Source organism: Hylobates moloch, unplaced genomic scaffold (assembly GCF_009828535.3).
Source record: "Hylobates moloch isolate HMO894 unplaced genomic scaffold, HMol_V3 SCAFFOLD_21, whole genome shotgun sequence".
Taxonomy (NCBI): Eukaryota; Metazoa; Chordata; class Mammalia; order Primates; family Hylobatidae; genus Hylobates; species Hylobates moloch.
The window spans coordinates 34,194,181-34,212,908 of NW_026652296.1; the positions used below are offsets into that span (position 1 = coordinate 34,194,181).

The following is an 18,728-nucleotide window of genomic DNA, read 5'->3' on the forward strand; positions in this document are numbered from 1 at the left end:
GAAAAGATGGGTTTTAGCGTCTTGGAACCAAGCTTCACAGAGCGCCTTCTGCCAGTGGGCAGCCAGCCCCTTGCCTAGGCTGATCTGGTCACCCACTTCCAGCCCCACCCCGGCCCTGTCCTCCCACCCAGCTCTGTCCTCCCTGCAGGCCCTGAGCCTCTAGGAGACTCAAAGAGACACTGTGCTGCCCGCTGAGTTCATCTCCCAGTGAGCCATCTCTGAGGAAAGGAGGTAAGGCTCTGAATGCGATGTCAACCTAAGCATTACATAACACTGATAGGTTGTAAAATGGCCTCGCTGCCTAGTGCTCATTCTAACTGGCCACAATCCAGTCCTCCCTATTGCACTGAGTCAGCTCCCTCCAGAGGCGGCGCTTTCTAGGCCTCCCGTTGCCCTTTCCCAGCAGACCTTTCAAGTGCTCACCCACACTCACATAAACATGGCCCAGGCACTGTTTACAGCAGCTCTCCTCTGTGCATTCTCCTGGCTTCTCCTGTTTCTCGCCATTTGTCCCCCTCCCCCGCAACTTGAGTGACAGTGATTGGTCCTGAGATGCAAATATTTAATGCAAATATGTTTACAATGCAGCCTCAGCTTTTTTTTTTTTTTTTTTTTTTTTTTTTGGAGAGAGAAAGAGTGAGACAGGGTCTTGGTCTATAGCCCTGTGGCCCGGGCTGGAGTGCAGTGGCACGATTACAGCTCACTGCAGCCTCTACCTCCTGGGCTCAAGCAATCCTCCCACTTCAGCCTCCCCAGTAGCTGGGACTACAGGCCTCTGCCACCGTTCCCAGCTATTTTTTTTTTTATTTTTTGTAGAAATGGGGTCTCACTATGTTGCCCACTCTGGTCTCAAACTCCTGAGCTCAAGCAATCTTCCTGCCTTGGCCTCTCAAATTGCTGGGATTACAGGCCTGAGCCACTGCACCTGGCTGTCAACATTCTTAAATCTCTTTCCTTACATGCTTCCTAAACCTCTCACCCAAAATTAGGAGACTAGATGTCCTATTTTCCCCAGGGCATGCCTGGTTTACTCCCATTTCACTCTTAAAAGTGCCCAATTTGGGCAATAATTTATAAGATCCCCCTCCCTCTAAATCCTGTCCTTCTATCACTTCATCCCTCGCTCTCCTTTAAAATGAGACAGTTGTCAGCAGGAATCCTGGGCAAGAACACACCACCCTGTTTCACAGAAGATATCTCAGGTAATGTGCAAAGAGGGGTTTTTAAACGGAGTGCATTTTTCTCATTTGTTAATATCACCACCTAAATCATCTCTTGCCTAAAATAAGGAGTAGAAAGTGAATGAACAAAGGAACAGGTGATGGTCAGTGTCCTTTCTACGCCTCAAAATTTAAGAGTTTATGTGAAAATTCATAAATATTAATCTCAATCCAGGGTAAGCAAAATTTTTGCTTTCCTCTTTAGAAATTTCTGGTTGCCAAAGTTTCAGAAATTGCTTCCTCATTCCCGAGCCTTTCGTTTTCTCGAGTTCTCCATTATGTAACGGGGAGCTGGAGCTTTGGGCCGAATTTCCAATTAAAGATGATTTTTACAGTCAATGAATGAGCCACGTCAGGGAGCGATGGCACCCGCAGGCGGTATCAACTGATGCAAGTGTTCAAGCGAATCTCAACTCGTTTTTGCCGGTGACTCATTCCTGGCCCTGCTTGGCAGCGCTGCACCCTTTAACTTAAACCTCGGCCGGCCGCCCGCCGGGGGCACAGAGTGTGCGCTGTGCCGCGCGGCAATTGGTCCGCGCACCGACCTCCGCCCGCGAGCGCCGCCGCTTCCCTTCCCCGCCCCGCGTCCCTCCCCCTCGGCCCCGCGCGTCGCCTGCCCTCCGAGCCAGTCGCTGACAGCCGCGGCGCCGCGAGCTTCTCCTCTCCTCACTACCGAGGCAGGTAAACACCCGGGGTGGGGGGAACGCGGGCGGGGGCAGGGGAGCCGCGGGGGCCGAGTGAGGACCCCGGGCCTCGGGTTCCAGGCGCAAGGGTGCCCGGCCAGGCAGGGTCGAGACCCCGGTGAGGAGGGGCTGGGGGCTGCCCCGCGGGCGCGTGACGCGTCTCGGGCCTGCCCGGGTGCGCTGGTCTCGGCTCTTAGGTGAGGCGGCTTGGCTTCGCTTTTCACGTTAGGAAAGCTCCCTTTACTCCGCGTGGGGGGCTGGGGGAGCTGACGGAGCCCCGTTAGGGAGGTCGGTGGCGCCGGGGTGTCTCAGCTTCCCCCCTGCACCCCACGTGGGTCTGGCCCACCGGGCGATCGCCGGCGCCCAGGGAACTCCCGGAGGGCCGCCAGCGGGCTCTGCAGGGCGCGGGGCGGGAAGGGACGCCTGGGGGCCGCGGGGCTCGCGCTTCCCGCCCGTTGGCCGCCCCTCGGAGACCAGGATCGGGGCCCAGAACGCCCCTTGGCAAGGCCTGGCGCTTCCGCGATGCCCAGAGGGTGCTTGGGAGGGATGGAGAGGGGGGCGCCCGCTGGGGGAGTTACGGGCGCCTCGGTGCCTCCCGCCGCAGCTGCAGCGTTTCTCCCGGGAGGCGGCCCGGTCCTTCATCCTCGCCGCCGGAGCTTCTCCGAGGGAGGCCGCAGCCTTGCGGCCGTCGCCACCGCCTGGGGAAGGGGCCCAAGCGGACGGGCGGGCGGGGGCGGGGCCTCGGGCCTCGGCGGGGGCGGGGTCCGGGGAGGCCCCACCCTCTGTTCGCCAGGGGCGAGGAGAGAGGAGCTGCAGGTCTGCGGCCTGGCTCTAGGTGCGACGGCGGACCCCAGCTTGGCCAGTCACATTCCTCCCAGTCCCCCGGGAGGGAGAACACTGGCCATGGGGGGCTCCAACGGACAACCAGCCTCGGATGACGACCCTTGGGTCACCGGTCTCCCCACCTGTGCGGCAGGCGCCTTCACGTTTCATTATTAAACAATGGGGAGAAATCCATGTTACTGTCCTTTTTAAGGAATTTTTTGCTCTTCTCTTTGAGGTGGCTGTAGAAAATAGATTTTTTTTAACCTCGCAATTCCACCACCGTCACATCCATCCTCGCCATCGCAAAGCCACAGCTCTCCGTTTTTGTTTCCTAGCCTCCAGATTCTCACACAACACAGTGCAGTTTCACTGCTATAATGATGAGGCTCTTCATGGCTGCGTTATTTTCTTGTTCTTAGAGCATCACGGTTTAATTAGCAGTTCCCCATATGATTTGAGGTGTTTCCCGTTTCCTTAGGGAAAACTCCTGGTAGAATAGGATTAAGGATTTTTACAAATATAATTATCAAAAACATAGGAACAGGGAATTGGATAAATATGTTAAACTTCTGGAAAAATCAACAACGCTCTTAGATTTGTAGAAGAAAGGAAAAAATCACCAGTGGAAAGGAGCAATTTTACTTACACAAACACGGAGAAGGACTTACAGTGAAAAAAAGCTAACCAGTAAGGGGAAAAGCAGGCAGAGAGGTAGGATGTGATTTGTATGTTATTTGTATCTAACACAAGTCTTGCACACTGAAAGGAAAATATTAAGATTATAATAGATAAATGGCAAAATGATGAGTCATTTACACAATAAAATGCAAATTAGAGCATGTTTGGGTTATCATTTTACATCTATTAAAATAACCAAAATAATTAATCGTAACAGCAACCCTTGCTGGAAGGTTGCCCAAAACTTGGCATTTTCAAGTGTCTGGGGAGGTGGCAGGGCTTTGGGGTCACAAAGATGGTTCTGCAGTCAATTCTGTGGCTTTGGACAAGCTACCTAATTTCCTGATCCTCCTTTTGTCCATTCATACAATGGAGGAAATGTTAGGTACTTTCTGCGTCTGTATGTATTAGTTATTGGGGGCATTTCGAACCAGTACAAACCTTTTGTTAAGCAATCTGGTGATGCATTAAGAAGTTGGAAGCTGTGACCCAGAAACCCCACTCCTGAGAATTTACCTGCAATGGAAGAAACAAACAAATAAAAAAAAACAGGCATGTATTCCTAGCAGAATGATCTAAAATTAGAACACCTGGAAAAGAGCCTAAATATATAACACCAGGGCAGTAGCTAAGAAAATTATGACACATTAACTGAAATGAACATTATGTAACCATCAAAAATCATGATTTTGGAGGCTGTGATATGTGGGGAGAAACTGATAAGTAAAAAAGTGGGTTATTAACTGTGCCTGCTTACTCTAACATGAACGCATATGTGAAAAATCTGAAAGGAAAAGCACAGAAAATGGACGTTTTCATTGAAATTATCGGTGATCTTAATTTTCTTTTGGTGAATATATTTCTCTCACTAAATGAGGACATTTAAAAAATAGTTCACAGGTTTTAATTTTTTAAATGAAATGGACCCACAGTTTTCTGTAAGAGAAAGGAGAGATTGTTATATTTGCTACTTAGAATAAAAGATTTTTAGCCAACAACCTTGTTTCCTTTTTCAAATATTTTTCCATTGTTTTAGTTGATTAATGATTTAGTAATTTGTATATTGGGTTTTTTTAAGAATCAGTTCTTAGATTCATTTATCAATTCTAGTTTTTTGTTGTTGTTTTTAAGGACTCCTGAATATTTTTCAGAACTGAACAATTTCAGCCATGTCTAAGCTTTCTGTCTTCCTGGAGGTACAAATCTAGTTTAGCTGAACCACAACAGATTGTACATATCCTGCAGAACCTCTGTGGTCTTAGGAAGGTTGAAAGTCACCAACTGTCACAGAAAATGAGGGTCAAGAAAGGCTGTCATCACAAGCTCCTGATCCAGAGGCCCCTTGGGTCCATCTGTGTAACTCACACCTCATTGCATCATCATTTCTTGTAAAATCAGCTTAATTTTGCAGAGAAATGGCCACAGATTTTTAGAATTATGCTGAATTATGTAAGGGAGCAGCCATTTTAAAAATAATGTAATAAAATAACAATAATAACATAACAGAAGTTTCTGCACCACACTGACACTGAACATGGCTCTCAACCAACTGGCCAAACCAAGGTGAAAGATTCTGTAAACTTCAGTTTTAACTTACTTTGTCCATTCTCCCTTTTCAGATCTTATTTCTTCTTCCAAGGCAACTATATCCACTGTGAACTGCTGCATATTAAACATTCAAAACATGTCTATATCAAACCCAGTGATGGCTACAGCATTATAAAATAACTCCTAAGTGAATAGTGTGTGCAGCAATTCTCACAGCTGGGAGAATTTTTTTTCTCAATGTGTTAACCAGTCCTTTTTCTCCAACTGCATTCTACTTAAACTGTTACAGTATTGTGTGATCACTTTAAGGGAGGTAACCCTTCAGTGAAAAGCATTATAAATGTTGAAGATTAGACCCCTGAGGACCTAGCACTGAAGCCTGATCACGGATGCCAATTCCCTGAGAAGCTTTTATAGATTCCCAAATCCCATCACTAGGCACTCTCTGACTGGCTTGCAATGGGTTCCAGCAATGTTGTTTTTTAAAAGCTCCTCAGGTAATTTTGATGATGGACCAGGTTGGGGACCCTTTGCTCTGTTCAGTTTGTGGCTTCTGGGTGCCAGTGAGAAACCCCTACCCCCAAATTTTACGCAAAATTTTTTTCAGCTTACATCAAGTTCTTTATGGACCTCAAAAAATTAAAATATAACAAGGGAATTTACTTAGCTCAGAAGAAACAAGGGACACTATGGGGTGAAGGTCGGGGGCTGTCTGACATTTGCCCCTTCCCAATGTAACTAATTAAGCTTCAAGCTGTAATGTGTTTTATGGGCTGGAAGGCTTTAGTGGCTATATTTGGATCTCAGCTCCAACACCTTGGACTGTTACAACCTTGGGATAAGTTCTTACCAGCTCTGACTCTCACTCCCCATCTATACATGGGAATAAGAGGAACGGGGTAATTTATAGATTTTTTGGTACCTTCTCTCTAGTTCTACTGTTTTACCATTCTGCTCATGCACCAATGCCATGTGATCTTATTGTAGCTTTGCACTCTGACACCTGGCAGGTCAAGTGCACCCTGGATTATCTTCTCATTAAAAATTTTCTTCAGTCTTTTAAGTTTAGAGTATAATTTCATAATGTCTTTTAAAATCTCTTTTGAATCCTTTTTCAAATTTATTTTTTCTTTGACAGATAAGATTATATGTATTGTGTACAAAATTAGAAAGAGAGCTTTTCCTCTAAGATCTGAAACAAGACAAGAATACTCACACACACCAGTTCTATTCAACATGTGGTACTGCAAGTCCTAGCCAGGACAGTTAGAGAAGAGAAAGAAATAAAGAGCATCCAAATTTGAAAGGAAAAAGTTAAATTGTTCCTATTTGGAGATGACATGATTTTACACTAATAAAACCCTAAAGACTCCACCAGAAAACCATTAGAACTAATAAATTCAGTAAAGTTGCAGGATACAAAATTAACATACAAAAATCAGTAGTGTTTCTGTATGCCAACAGTGAACTATCTGGAAAGAAAGAAAAAGAAAGTGCCATTTACAATAGCTACAAAATAAAATATTTCAGAATAAATTTAGCCAAGAAGGTAAAAGATCTCTACACTGAAAACTGTAAAACACTGATTAAAGAAATTCAAGGAGACACAAATAGAAAGATAGCCCGTGCTCATGGGGGAATAATTAATGTTGTTAAAATGTCCATACTACCCAAAGTGATCTACAGATTCAATATAATCCCTATCAGAATACCAATGACATTCTTCACAGAAATAGAAAAAACAATCCTAAAATTCGGTGAAGGTGGCATCTCTGTCTCGTTTCAGATCTAAGAGGAAAAGCTCTCAATTTTTCACCATTAAGTATGATGTTAGTTGTGACCTTGTCATATGTGGCCTTTATTGTGTTGAGGTACAATCCTACTATACCTAATTCATTGAGAGTTTTTATCATGAAAGAATGTTGAATTTTGTCAAATGCTTTTTCTGCATCTATTGAAATGATCGTATGGTTATTGTCTCATTCTGTTACTGTGATGTATCACACTTATTGATTTGTGTATGTTGAACCATCTTTGCATCCCTGGGATGAATCCCACTCTATCATAGTAAATGATCTTTTTAATGAGCTGTTGAATTTGCTTTGCTAGAATTTTGTTAAGAATTTTTGCACCTATGTTCTTCAGGGATATTGGCCTATACTGCCATTTTCTTGTATGTTTTTGTGGGACTTTGACATCAGGATAATGCCGGTTTCTCCTGTTATTAATTTCTAGTTTTATACCATCATGCTTGGAAAAAAAACTTGATAGGATTTCAGTCTAATTAAGTTTGTTAAGACTTGTTTTATGGCTAACATATGATCTATCCTGGAGAATGCTCCATGTCCTGTTGAGAAGAATGTGTATTCTGCAGCTATTGGATGGAATGTGCTGTATTTGTCTGTTTGGATCCATTTGGTCTAAGTGAAGTGTAAATCTAATGCTTCTTTATTTATTTTCTTTCTAAATCACCTGTCCAAAAATCTAAGCGATCCAAAGCAAACAGGGGGTTATAAAATTACCTTTGAATTCTGACTGAAATTGTGTTTACTTTGTAGATTATTTGCTGGTGACTTGGTATCTTTCAATATTGGTTTCCTGAACAAAAAACGTTGTATGTCTTTCTCTTTTTCCAGTCTTCTTTTATGTCTCAGTAAAATTTTGTAGCTTGCCTACTACTTATTTTCAGGTTAAATCCTAGATATTTTCAATTTTTACTGCCATTATGCATGAATGTTTTTCCCCATGAAATGTTTAACTACAGCTGATTTAGGGACTCACTGAGTTTTGATTTGTTGATTTGAAAAACTACCACCCTGTTAAGCTCACATATTTATTCTAAGACATTTTTTGAGATTTTCCTGAATTTTCCAGGTAAAAAAATTATACCTAGATGAATTTATAGAACAATCTAATAGCATAAAAGCAATAGATTATTGTTCACCACATTAATGGGAATGCCTTTCCTCTTAAAATTATGATATCTTGGGCTTTGTGTTTGTGACAGCATTTCTTTATGATGGAAAGAGACTATCCTTCCAGTTCTATAGAAATGTTTTAAAAATAGCTTAAATTTTTAAAACTTTAGGAATGATATTGATTTTCATTGAAAACTTTTCAACATCCGAAGAAAATCTTTTTTTCTTCCTAACCTATTAATAGAGCTCCTGATTTTCAACCGTTCTTGTATTCCTAAAATAATCCATATTGGTCATAATGTATTCTTTTACTAAACTGTTAAAATAAGTTGGGTGCTGTTTTTTTAGATTTTGGCACCTGTGTGAGAGGAGGGTGCCATGGCAGGGAGGCTAAGTGCGCCCACCTGCATACTAGCATTTGAATTTTGGCCCTTTATCCCATTGGCTCTAAACACTACACGTCAGGTGAAGACGCCCAAATGTTTATCTCTACTGAGTTACAGATTCCTATAACAATTGCCTAAATTGATACTCCCACTTGAATGTCTCATAGGTGTGGCAAAGTTTACATGTCCATACTGAAACTCTTGGTTTTCTTTCCCAAGCATGACCCTCCACCAGTTTGTCCTATTTCAGTAGATGACATCACCGCCATCTCCCTGGTTATGGAAGTCCCAGACCCGGGCAACTCTCGCTCCTCCATCCACTCAACCAGCAAGTCTTATTGGCTCTTTCTGTAAAATATGTCTCATTTATTCACAGCCTGCTAGCTGCATGGACTCCATCCCAGGCCACGCCACCATCTTCCTGCAGTAGTTTCTTAACTGGCCTCTCCATTCCCTTTCTTGTCCCACTAAATTTTCTTCTATTTAAGAAAAAACGTTTTGTAGACATGGGGTTTCACCATGTTGCCCAGGCTGGTCTCAAACTCCTGGGCTCAAGCAATCCTCCTGCCTGAGCTTCCCAAAGTGCTGGGATTATAGGCTTGAGCTGAGTTTTTTAAAAAGCATTCTATGATGTTACTATCCTATTAAGACCCTTTAATGGCTCCCCACTGCTTTCAGAGGAAGATAGAAATTTCTGTCTGTGGACCATGAGGCCCTCATGATCTGACCCTTACCACCTCCCTAGTCTCAGCAGTCCACCTGCCACTGTCTCATGGGGCTCCACAGATTTGATCTCCTTTTTAGTCCTTAAGCCCACCAAGCTAAGTGTCTTATTCACAACTGTGTCCTCAGCCCCTAGCATAATTCTTGACCCTTAGAATTCTGACACTTAAAATATGTGTTAAGCTAATCAATAAATTATTGTGCCAGGCGTGGTGGCACAATAATGTGTTGTGGGTCACTTATATATAGCTGTGGCTCACACCTATAATCCCAGCACTTTGGGAGGCTGAGGCCTGCAGATTGGTTGAGCCCAGGAATTTGAGACCAGCCTGGGCAACATGGCGAGACTCCATCACTACTAAAAATACGAAAAAATAACCAGGCGTGGTGGTGCATACCTGTGGTCCCAGCTACTCAGGAGGATCACTTGAGCCCACTGGGTGGAGGTTGCAGAGAGCTGAGATCATGCCACTACACTTTGGCCTGGGTGAGACCCTGCCTCAAAAAAAAAAAAAAAAAAACGGTTATGGTACTGTAAATATTATATTACAGTGTATAATTTTTGACAGATTTTTTTCTCCATTTCTTCTATGGTTATTGGTCAGTTCTAGTCTTCTATTTTTTGTTTTTTAAGCTGACACATACTGGCTGGGCATGGTGGCTCACACCTGTAATCTCAGCACTTTTGGAGGCCAAGACAGGAAGATCTCTTAAGCCCAGAAGTTTGAGGCGAGCCTGGGCAACATAGCAAGACCCCATCTCTACCAGAAAAGAAACAGCAACAACAACAAAAAGAAACTGGCACATACTAGTTATTCCATAAATATTTGTTAAATGAATTAATTCTAAAGTTGATTTTTATAATTTATATCTTAATAGAAAGACAATACATCTCAGAGATATTTTTATTCATTAAGGAAAGTTGTATATAGTAATTTATTATCCTTTTAAAGCATTCTCTAAGGCTGTTTCCCCTTATAGAGATATGTTTTCCAGTGATGTGTGTGTGTTCCGTTTTCAAATAACTCTTAATTTTATTTAGAAATTCCACATTTTTCTGGGTTTTATTAAATTCGATTTTCATCTCTATTATTAATTTATAACTATGACAGTTTATTTTGAAGTTTTCTGTTTTCTTCTTTTTGAGTTGAATAATCATTTACTTTATTTCACTTCTTCTATTCAGTTGTATTATCCATGTTCCTCTGATAGCCATGTAGGTTCCAAATCCTCACATTTTTCAACTTCCTTAAAAACATTTTTTTGTGCTATCCTGATAAGCATTACGTGTTATATCATTTTTTCATTTTTATTATATTCTTAATGATTTTGATTATCTTTTTCTATCCTTTTGGGTTTCTTAGGTAAATTATCAGTTATATCTTTTGGCCATTTTTTTCTGTTGGAATTACTATCTCTTACTGCTCTGTAAGAATTCCTTGCAAGTTCTAGAAATGAATCCTCTGTTGATTTTAAGTACTAAAGTCCCTTTTACCATTGTGTACTCTTTCTGTTAACTTTGTCCAGAGTCAGCTTTATCATGCTGAACAAGAATCTTTAAATTTTAATTTTTTAAAAAAAATTTTTAAGTTCAAGGGTACAAGTGCAGGTTTGTTCCATAGGTAAACTTGTGTCATGGGAGTTTGTCATACAGATTATTTCATCACTCCGGTACTAAGCCTAGTACCCACTAGTTATTTTTCCTGATCCTCTCCCTCCCCCAGCCCTAGGATAGGCCCCAGTGTGTGTTGTTCTTCTGCATGCGTCCATGTGTTCTCATCCTTTGGGTCCCACTTATAAATGAGAACATGTAGAATTTGGTTTTCTGTTCCTGTGTCAGTTTGCATATCCCTGCAAAGAACATGATCTCGTTCTTTTCTGGGGCTGCATAGTATTCGATGGCATATATGCACCACATTTTCATTATTCCGTCTATCACTGATGGGCATTTAGGCTGATTCCATGTCTTTGCTATTGTGGATAGTGTTGCAATGAACATACATGTGGATGTGTCTTTGTAATACGATGATTTATATCCCTTTGGGTATATACCTAGTAATGGGATTGCTGGGTCAAATGGTATTTCTGTCTTTAGGTTTTTGAGGATGTAATCAAATTCATCCATTATTTGCCTTATGGTTTGTGCTTTTTGTTTAAAAAGTTCTTCCCCCATTCCTCCTCCAGGTCACAAAGACATTTGCCAATATTTTCCTCTTCTAGCGCCAAACTTGTACCTTTCGCATGTAAGTCTTAGATCCATCTAGAGTTCACTTTTGTATGTAGTTAGGGATCTAGTTTTCTTTTTCTGGTTTCCCAGAAGCATGAAACCTTCCTCCTTTATTGATTTGTGGTGCCCACGTCAGCACACATCAAGTCCCTGTTAAAGTGTATCTACATGGGTTTCTCTCTCAACTTGCTTTTCTGTTTCCTTTGGTCTCTCCATCTATTCCTGAGCTTTACCATCCAGTCTTCGTCACTGTGGTTTTGTAGTGATTTCGTGTCTGCTTTGGCAGATTCCCTCCTCTTTACACTTTTGTTTTTAAGATTGACCTTGTTATTCGTGGACATTTTCTTCCCCATGTAAGTTTACTGAACTTCTCAAAAAATCCACCTGGAATTTTAACTGGCATTTTATTGAAACTACCAGTTCCTTTTAGGATAATGGACATCTTTATAATACTGAGTTATCGCCATCAAGACCATGGAATGCCTCTCCATTTTTTTCAGATCATCTTCTATGTTCTCTGTATTAGAGTTACAATGTGTCACCCAACAGAAGTCTTTTCTTAGTTAAGTCAATTCCTAGACACTTTACAGTTTGGTTGTTACTTTGAATATCTATATTTTCTTCTGGTCAGTTATTGCTAGTGTAGAGGAATGCCATTGGTTTTTGTAGGCTGACCTTCAGTCCCACAACCTTGCACTCTGGCATTGGTTCTCATGTTACCCCTGTTATTCTGTTGGATTTTCTATGTGCATGATCACACTAATTGCAAATAGAGTCAGCTAGAGCACTTTCCTTGCCATTCTTACACCTGTTACTTCTTTGCATATGGCCTTGGACAGCACCTTGAGTCCCATGACAATGGATGTCCCTGTTGTGTTTCTGAGTGTATTCTCAGCATTCTTCTTAGTAATAAACAGGTATTGACCATTACCATATACTTAGTAGGATATCTTGAAATATGCCAGAGGACTAGGCCACTACCTGACTGGTGACAGAGAGTATCTTAGATGAATAGGCCCCCAGACATGCCAGTGTCCTCTCTCACCACCCATCTCCACTCCAAAGTTGTCTGGCCCCACCCACCTTCTGTGCCTGGTTCTTCTCCTCTGTGCTTCTCTCACTATGCCATGTCCTCACCTGTTCAGGTGTCTCTAAGAGCTCATAGATCCTTAACTCTTACAGCTTTAAATGAGGCACATTCAAAGCCCGACTGAGTGTCATTCCCTGCAGTCTCCTCTTCCTCCCATCTTACCCATTTCAGGTAAGCCAGAGTCTACTGCAGTAGCTGGCACATGAAATAAATGTTTATTTAACTGAATTGAAAATGTTAGCTGGCCATTGTCAAAAATACTATTTTGTAAATTTATAAATATGGTTATCTTTGTATATCCATTATAAATATTTAATATTTAGTTTGATTATTCCTTATGCTTTATAACATGTGTTTTCCCATTCGTTCATTTGTCCAGCATTTATTTTGCATGTCTATGGGTCAAGCGCTCTGTCTAGGAACACTGCTGTGAACAAAACCAAACCCCCGCCCTAAAGGAGCCTGCATTCCCATGGAAAACATGAACAATAAACGCAGAGGAAATAACATAGTATCTCAAGTAGCTGTAACTGCTCCAGAGAATAATGAAGCCAGGAAAGGGGGTGGGCTAGGGGGTGCTATTTTAGGTAGAGTGATGGGAAGAGCCCCACTGAGCAAACTTCAGCCACACAAGTAGCTGGAAGAAAAGCCTTCTAGGCCCAGGGAACAGCAAGTGCAACAGCCCTGAGACAGGATGGGCTTGTCAGGTTTGAGGAGCAGTGGGAGGCCTGAACCAGGTCACATGGGGCCCAGCCAGTATGGCCACGACTTTGTGTTTTATCCAGAGTACAAAGGAGCCTCACTGAGGGACAAGGGAAGTGGCATGATGTGACCCGCATGTTAAGAGGAGAGCGCCCAGTGGCAGCCAGGGGAGGAGCAGGGAGGCTGGTTGGGAGGCTGTTGTAGGAATCAGGTGAGAAGTGATGGAAGCGCCGAATAAGATGGTCACGTTGGAAAATGTGAGAAGCTGAGGTGCTTAGCATTGATTTTCAAGGTAGAGCTACTGAGATTTGCTGATAGATCCAATGTATGCTGTGAGAGAAAATTCAGTCACTCTAGAGCATTGGCTGGATTTGTCACCCATTGCAGTGAATGGAGAAGGTGCTGACATAAAAGCCATTTAGACTGAAAGCTACTGACTGAGGGGATGGTGCCCTAGTTTGATTTCCTGGGGTGTATGAGTAGCAGGGAGGCCAAGAGGTGGGCCTCACGAGATCATGGGGGCTACATCAGGGAAGCAGGCCTGCAAAGAACCTGCCCCACAGACCCCCACCTAAAAGAGCCTCCAAAAACCCTAATTGGCATGACCTGAGTGCTTTAACTCTGCTTGTAACTTTCAAATATATTTTGATTTGCTTATGACCACCAAGGCAAAACTTCCCATTTCAATGTTAGTAGAAACATAAACAGGATGTTAATTTATTTATTTGATAATTCTTTTTATGAATATTATCCAATTTAGTCATTAGCTCTGAAGGAGATGAAAAATAATTTTCTAATTTTTAAAAACATTTGCAGCTAATTGGGTGATAAAGGTAAGGGGTTTCTGAGTTCACAAAAATGTTCTAAAATTGACAACAGTTATGGTTGCATGTTTCATTAAATGTACTAAAAACCATTGAACTGTACATGGTATATGGTGAATTATATCTCAACAAGCTAGGTATTGTTTTTTTAAAAAATAAAAATAAAAAAGGAGAAAGAAAGAGGGAAAAAAATTACAGATCATCCCAGCACTGAGGACAAGACTAACTTCAGTGTTCCAGTATATGCCATTTTAGGTTTTATGGCACACAGTGATGATTTGGAGCCTATAATTTGACCTAGGGTATAGCAGGTACTGTTTAGCAATCATTTTACTATTGTCATACGTCTCTGTTCTTGGAGCTAAGTGCCCAGGGTAAATGAGATCTTTAATTTGAAAAGAGATTTTTGATTTGATGAATGTACATTCTCCAAAGGGTCATAAATTGTCATTCTGGATGTTTGATCTGTTTGTTGTTTTGGTACAAATTTAAAAGAAAATAAATCACTCATAAAATGTTAAATAATGAACTAAAATTCATTCATCAAATCCATAACTTAGGGTCACATTTGTCCTTCGAGCAGGAGAAAGAGTTGTGTTCACCCTTTTCTTACTTTTGCTTTTGTCCTAAGTGCTTCAGAGAAGTACGGGGGGGAACAGTGTTTCTGCTGAGCATCTGATGCCATTGCTATGCACTCATTCATTATGCAGCAAACATTTAGTAATTTCAACATAAATATGGGACTCTGACGTTCTCCTCTTCATTTTGCAGAGCAGTCATCATGGCGAACCTTGGCTGCTGGATGCTGGTTCTCTTTGTGGCCACATGGAGTGACCTGGGCCTCTGCAAGAAGCGCCCGAAGCCTGGAGGATGGAACACTGGGGGCAGCCGATACCCGGGGCAGGGCAGCCCTGGAGGCAACCGATACCCACCTCAGGGCGGTGGCGGCTGGGGGCAGCCTCATGGTGGTGGCTGGGGGCAGCCTCATGGTGGTGGCTGGGGGCAGCCCCATGGTGGTGGCTGGGGACAGCCTCATGGCGGTGGCTGGGGTCAAGGAGGCGGCACCCACAGTCAGTGGAACAAGCCCAGTAAGCCAAAAACCAACATGAAGCACATGGCTGGTGCTGCAGCAGCTGGGGCAGTGGTGGGGGGCCTTGGTGGCTACATGCTGGGAAGTGCCATGAGCAGGCCCATCATACATTTTGGCAGTGACTATGAGGACCGTTACTATCGTGAAAACATGCACCGCTACCCCAACCAAGTGTACTATAGGCCCATGGATCAGTACAGCAGCCAGAACAACTTTGTGCACGACTGCGTCAATATCACAATCAAGCAGCACACGGTCACCACAACCACCAAAGGGGAGAACTTCACCGAGACCGACGTTAAGATGATGGAGCGCGTGGTTGAGCAGATGTGTATCACCCAGTACGAGAGGGAATCTCAGGCCTATTACCAGAGAGGATCGAGCATGGTCCTCTTCTCGTCCCCACCTGTGATCCTCCTGATCTCTTTCCTCATCTTCCTGATAGTGGGATGAGGAAGGTCTTCCTGTTTTCACCATCTTTCTAATCTTTTTCTAGCTTGAGGGAGGGGACATCCATCTGCAGCCCTTTTAGTGGTGGTGTCTCACTCTTTCTTCTCTCTTTGTCCCAGATAGGCTAATCAATACCCTTGGCACTGACGGGCACTGGAAAACATAGAGTAGACCTGAGATGCTAGTCAAGCCCCCTTTGATTGAGTTCATCATGAGCCGTTGCTAATGCCAGGCCAGTAAAAGTATAACAGCAAATAACCATTAGTTAATCTGGACTTATTTTTGGACTTAGTGCAACAGGTTGAGGCTAAAACAAATCTCAGAACAGTCTGAAATACCTTTGCCTGGATACCTCTGGCTCCTTCATCAGTATACTAATGCCCTATCTTAGCAGAGATTTCATAGCTATTTAGAGATATTTTCCATTTTAAGAAAACCTGACAACATTTCTGCCAAGTTTGTTAGGAGGCCATATGATACTCATTCAAAAAAATCCTAGAAATTCTTAGCTCCTGGGACGCAGGCTCAGCCCGCTGGAGCATGAGCTCTGTGTCTGCAGAGAACTGGGGTGATGTTTTACTTTTCATAGTATGGGCTACACAGCAGCTGTTCATCAAGAGTAAATATTGGCACAACACTAAACCTCTGGCTAGAGGACATATTCACAGTGAACATAACTGTAACATATATGAAAGGCTTCTGGGACTTAAAATCTAATGTTTGGGAATGGTGCCCTTGGAGGCAACCTCCCATTTTAGATGTTTAAAGGACTTATATGTGGCATTCCTTTCTTTAAACTATAGGTAATTAAGGCAGCCGAAAAGTAAATTGCCTTCTAGACACTGAAGGCAAATCTCCTTTGTCCGTTTACCTGGAAACCAGAATGATTTTGACATACAGGAGAGCTGCAGCTGTGAAAGCACCATCATCATAGAGGATGACCAATTAAAAAATGGTCAGTGTGCAAAGAAAAGAACTGCTTGCATTTCTTTATTTCTGTCTCATAATTGTCAAAAACCAGAATTAGGTCAAGTTCATAGTTTCTGTAATTGGCTTTTGAATCAAAGAATAGGGAGACAATCTAAAAAAATCTTAGGTTGGAGATGACAGAAATACGATTGATTTGAAGTGGAAAAAGAAATCCTGTTAACGTTAATTAAAGTAAAATTATTCCCTGAATTGTTTGATATCGTCACCTAGCAGATATGTATTACTTTTCTGCAATGTTATTATTGGCTTGCACTTTGTGAGTATTCTATGTAAAAATATATATGTATATAAAATATATATTGCATAGGACAGACTTAGGAGTTTTGTTTAGAGCAGTTAACATCTGAAGTGTCTAATGCATTAACTTTTGTAAGGTACTGAATACTTAATATGTGGGAAACCCTTTTGCGTGGTCCTTAGGCTTACAGTGTGCACTGAATCGTTTCATATAAGAGTCCAAAGTGGACACCATTAACAGGTCTTTGAAATATGCATGTACTTTATATTTTCTATATTTGTAACTTTGCATGTTGTTGTTTTGTTATATAAAAAAATTATAAATGTTTAATATCTGACTGAAATTAAACGAGCAAAGATGAGCACCACCTCCCGTGTCTGCAGTTGTATTTCCTGGTGCTCGCCCTGTGTTGGGGACCGTTTTGGGTGTTAATCTGAGCCAAGTGGCGCTTTCAGTCCTCCCTTCTCAAGTGATGGCCGATGGTTCACGCACTTCCCCCTGTTCCTGCCCTCGTCCTCACTTTCCAGTCACCCACTAGTTCATCTCTGCGGCTATTGCATTTTCTCCACAAGTATGTAAGCTGATAAACAGCAAAGGCACTATTGCAGCAGGAGGAACAGTCTGGGAGCTTTTTATCAGTCCTGGATTTAGAAATAGATTTTCTTGATTAAAATGAAAATTAACAAGCTCTAAAGAACTGTTGACCCTTGAACAACACAGGGATTAGAGGCACTGACCTGCTGCACAGTCAAAAATCTGCATAGAAGTTTTTTTGTTTTGTTTTGTTTTGTTTCTTTTTTTGAGAGGAGTCTTGCTCTGTCATCCAGGCTGGAGTACAGTGGCGTGATCTTGGCTCACTGCAACTCTGCCTCCCGGGTTCAGGCGATTCTCCTGCCTCAGCCTCCTGAGTAGTTGGGACTACAGGCGCTGGCCACCACGCCCGGCTAATTTGTATTTTTAGTAGAGACGGAGTTTCACCATATTGGCCAGGCTGTTCTCAAACTCGGCCTCAAGTGATCTGCTTGCCTCAGCCACCCAAAGTGCTAGGATTACAAACATGAGCCACCGCGCCCGGCCTGCATAGAACTCTTAACTCCCCCAAAACTTAATTGCTAATAGACTAATTGCCTGCTGTTGGCTGGAAGCCTTGCCAATAACGTAAACAGTCGGTTAACACATATTTTGCATGTCATATATATTACATACTGTATTCTTACCATAAAGTAAGTTAGAGAAAATGTTATTAAAACAATGAGGAAGGAAGAGTATATTTACTATTTACTGACTGGAAGTGGATCATCATAAAGATCTTCATCCTCATCATCCTCACATTGAGGAAGGCTGAGGAGGAAGGGGAGGGGTTGGTCTTGCTGTCTCCTGGGTGGCAGAGGCAGAAGAAAATCTGTGTCTTGTGGACTCAGTTCCAACCCGTGGTGTTCAAGGGTCACCTGTACCTGCTTTATACACCCCAAATCAGGCCCTAAAATAGTCTCAGGTCCTATGAGCTTTAGTGACGCACTCTTCTCAGATTCAATACCTTTGATCTGAAAGGTGACTTTGATTTGTCGTAATCTTCCAACTCATTCTCTACATGTTTTGACACACCAGCGCTGTGATGCTCTTGGTTATCCTTGGCAGTTTTCTCCTGCAACTAATTTGCTAAAGGCAGGGGGTAATCAGAAGTGACAGTGGTTGAAATCACAGGTCAATATCTTAGCAAACGTCTGTGTTGTAAATGGGGGAGTGCCTCTGGTGGGGTCTTCAAGGATCACTTCAGCCTGGCTAGGGAAACTAGGGGAGAGGCACTTGAAATTATTGTACTCACAGGTCCTAGAGAGGGAGGCATGCCATGCCAAGCAGGGGGCTGGATTGGAGGCGTGCCCAGGGATTGGGTGCAACTCAGCATGTATGAGAGAGAAAGAGAGAGAACCCCCGGGCAAGTGCCTTTACTGGGAGCCAGGGTGGAGGACACAAGCACAAGGAGTAAGGGGATCTCACTGTTGTATTTGAATGTCACTAAGTCACAGTCAGGGTAAGACAAGAAGTGGAACTTGTGGCAGAGACCAGCCTTATTACACTGGCACCTGGTTACCTGGACAGGGTGCCCACTGCCTATTTGTAGGATGTCAAGGCATC

The 18,728-nt window shown here is 42.7% G+C and overlaps 1 protein-coding gene across 2 annotated transcripts; it reads left to right on the top strand.

The window, feature by feature from the left end:
* The first annotated feature begins 1,821 nt into the window (after positions 1–1,821).
* Positions 1,822–16,959, top strand: PRNP (prion protein). 2 transcript variants are annotated; one of them, XM_032143109.2, is made up of 2 exons: positions 1,822–1,901; positions 14,596–16,959. In XM_032143109.2, the coding sequence occupies exon 2, from the start codon at positions 14,606–14,608 to the stop codon at positions 15,365–15,367; it is 762 nt and encodes a 253-aa protein (XP_031999000.1). In that variant the 5' UTR covers positions 1,822–1,901; positions 14,596–14,605; the 3' UTR covers positions 15,368–16,959. The 2 variants fall into 2 exon arrangements, with proteins under 2 accessions (XP_031999000.1, XP_031999001.1); XM_032143110.2 differs by having other exon boundaries at positions 1,824–1,897.
* The last annotated feature ends 1,769 nt before the right edge of the window (positions 16,960–18,728 follow it).

Excerpts from the sequence above, each read along its gene's own strand:
- PRNP (XM_032143109.2), top strand. The coding sequence starts at position 14,606 with ATGGCGAACCTTGGCTGCTGGATGCTGGTTCTCTTTGTGGCCACATGG.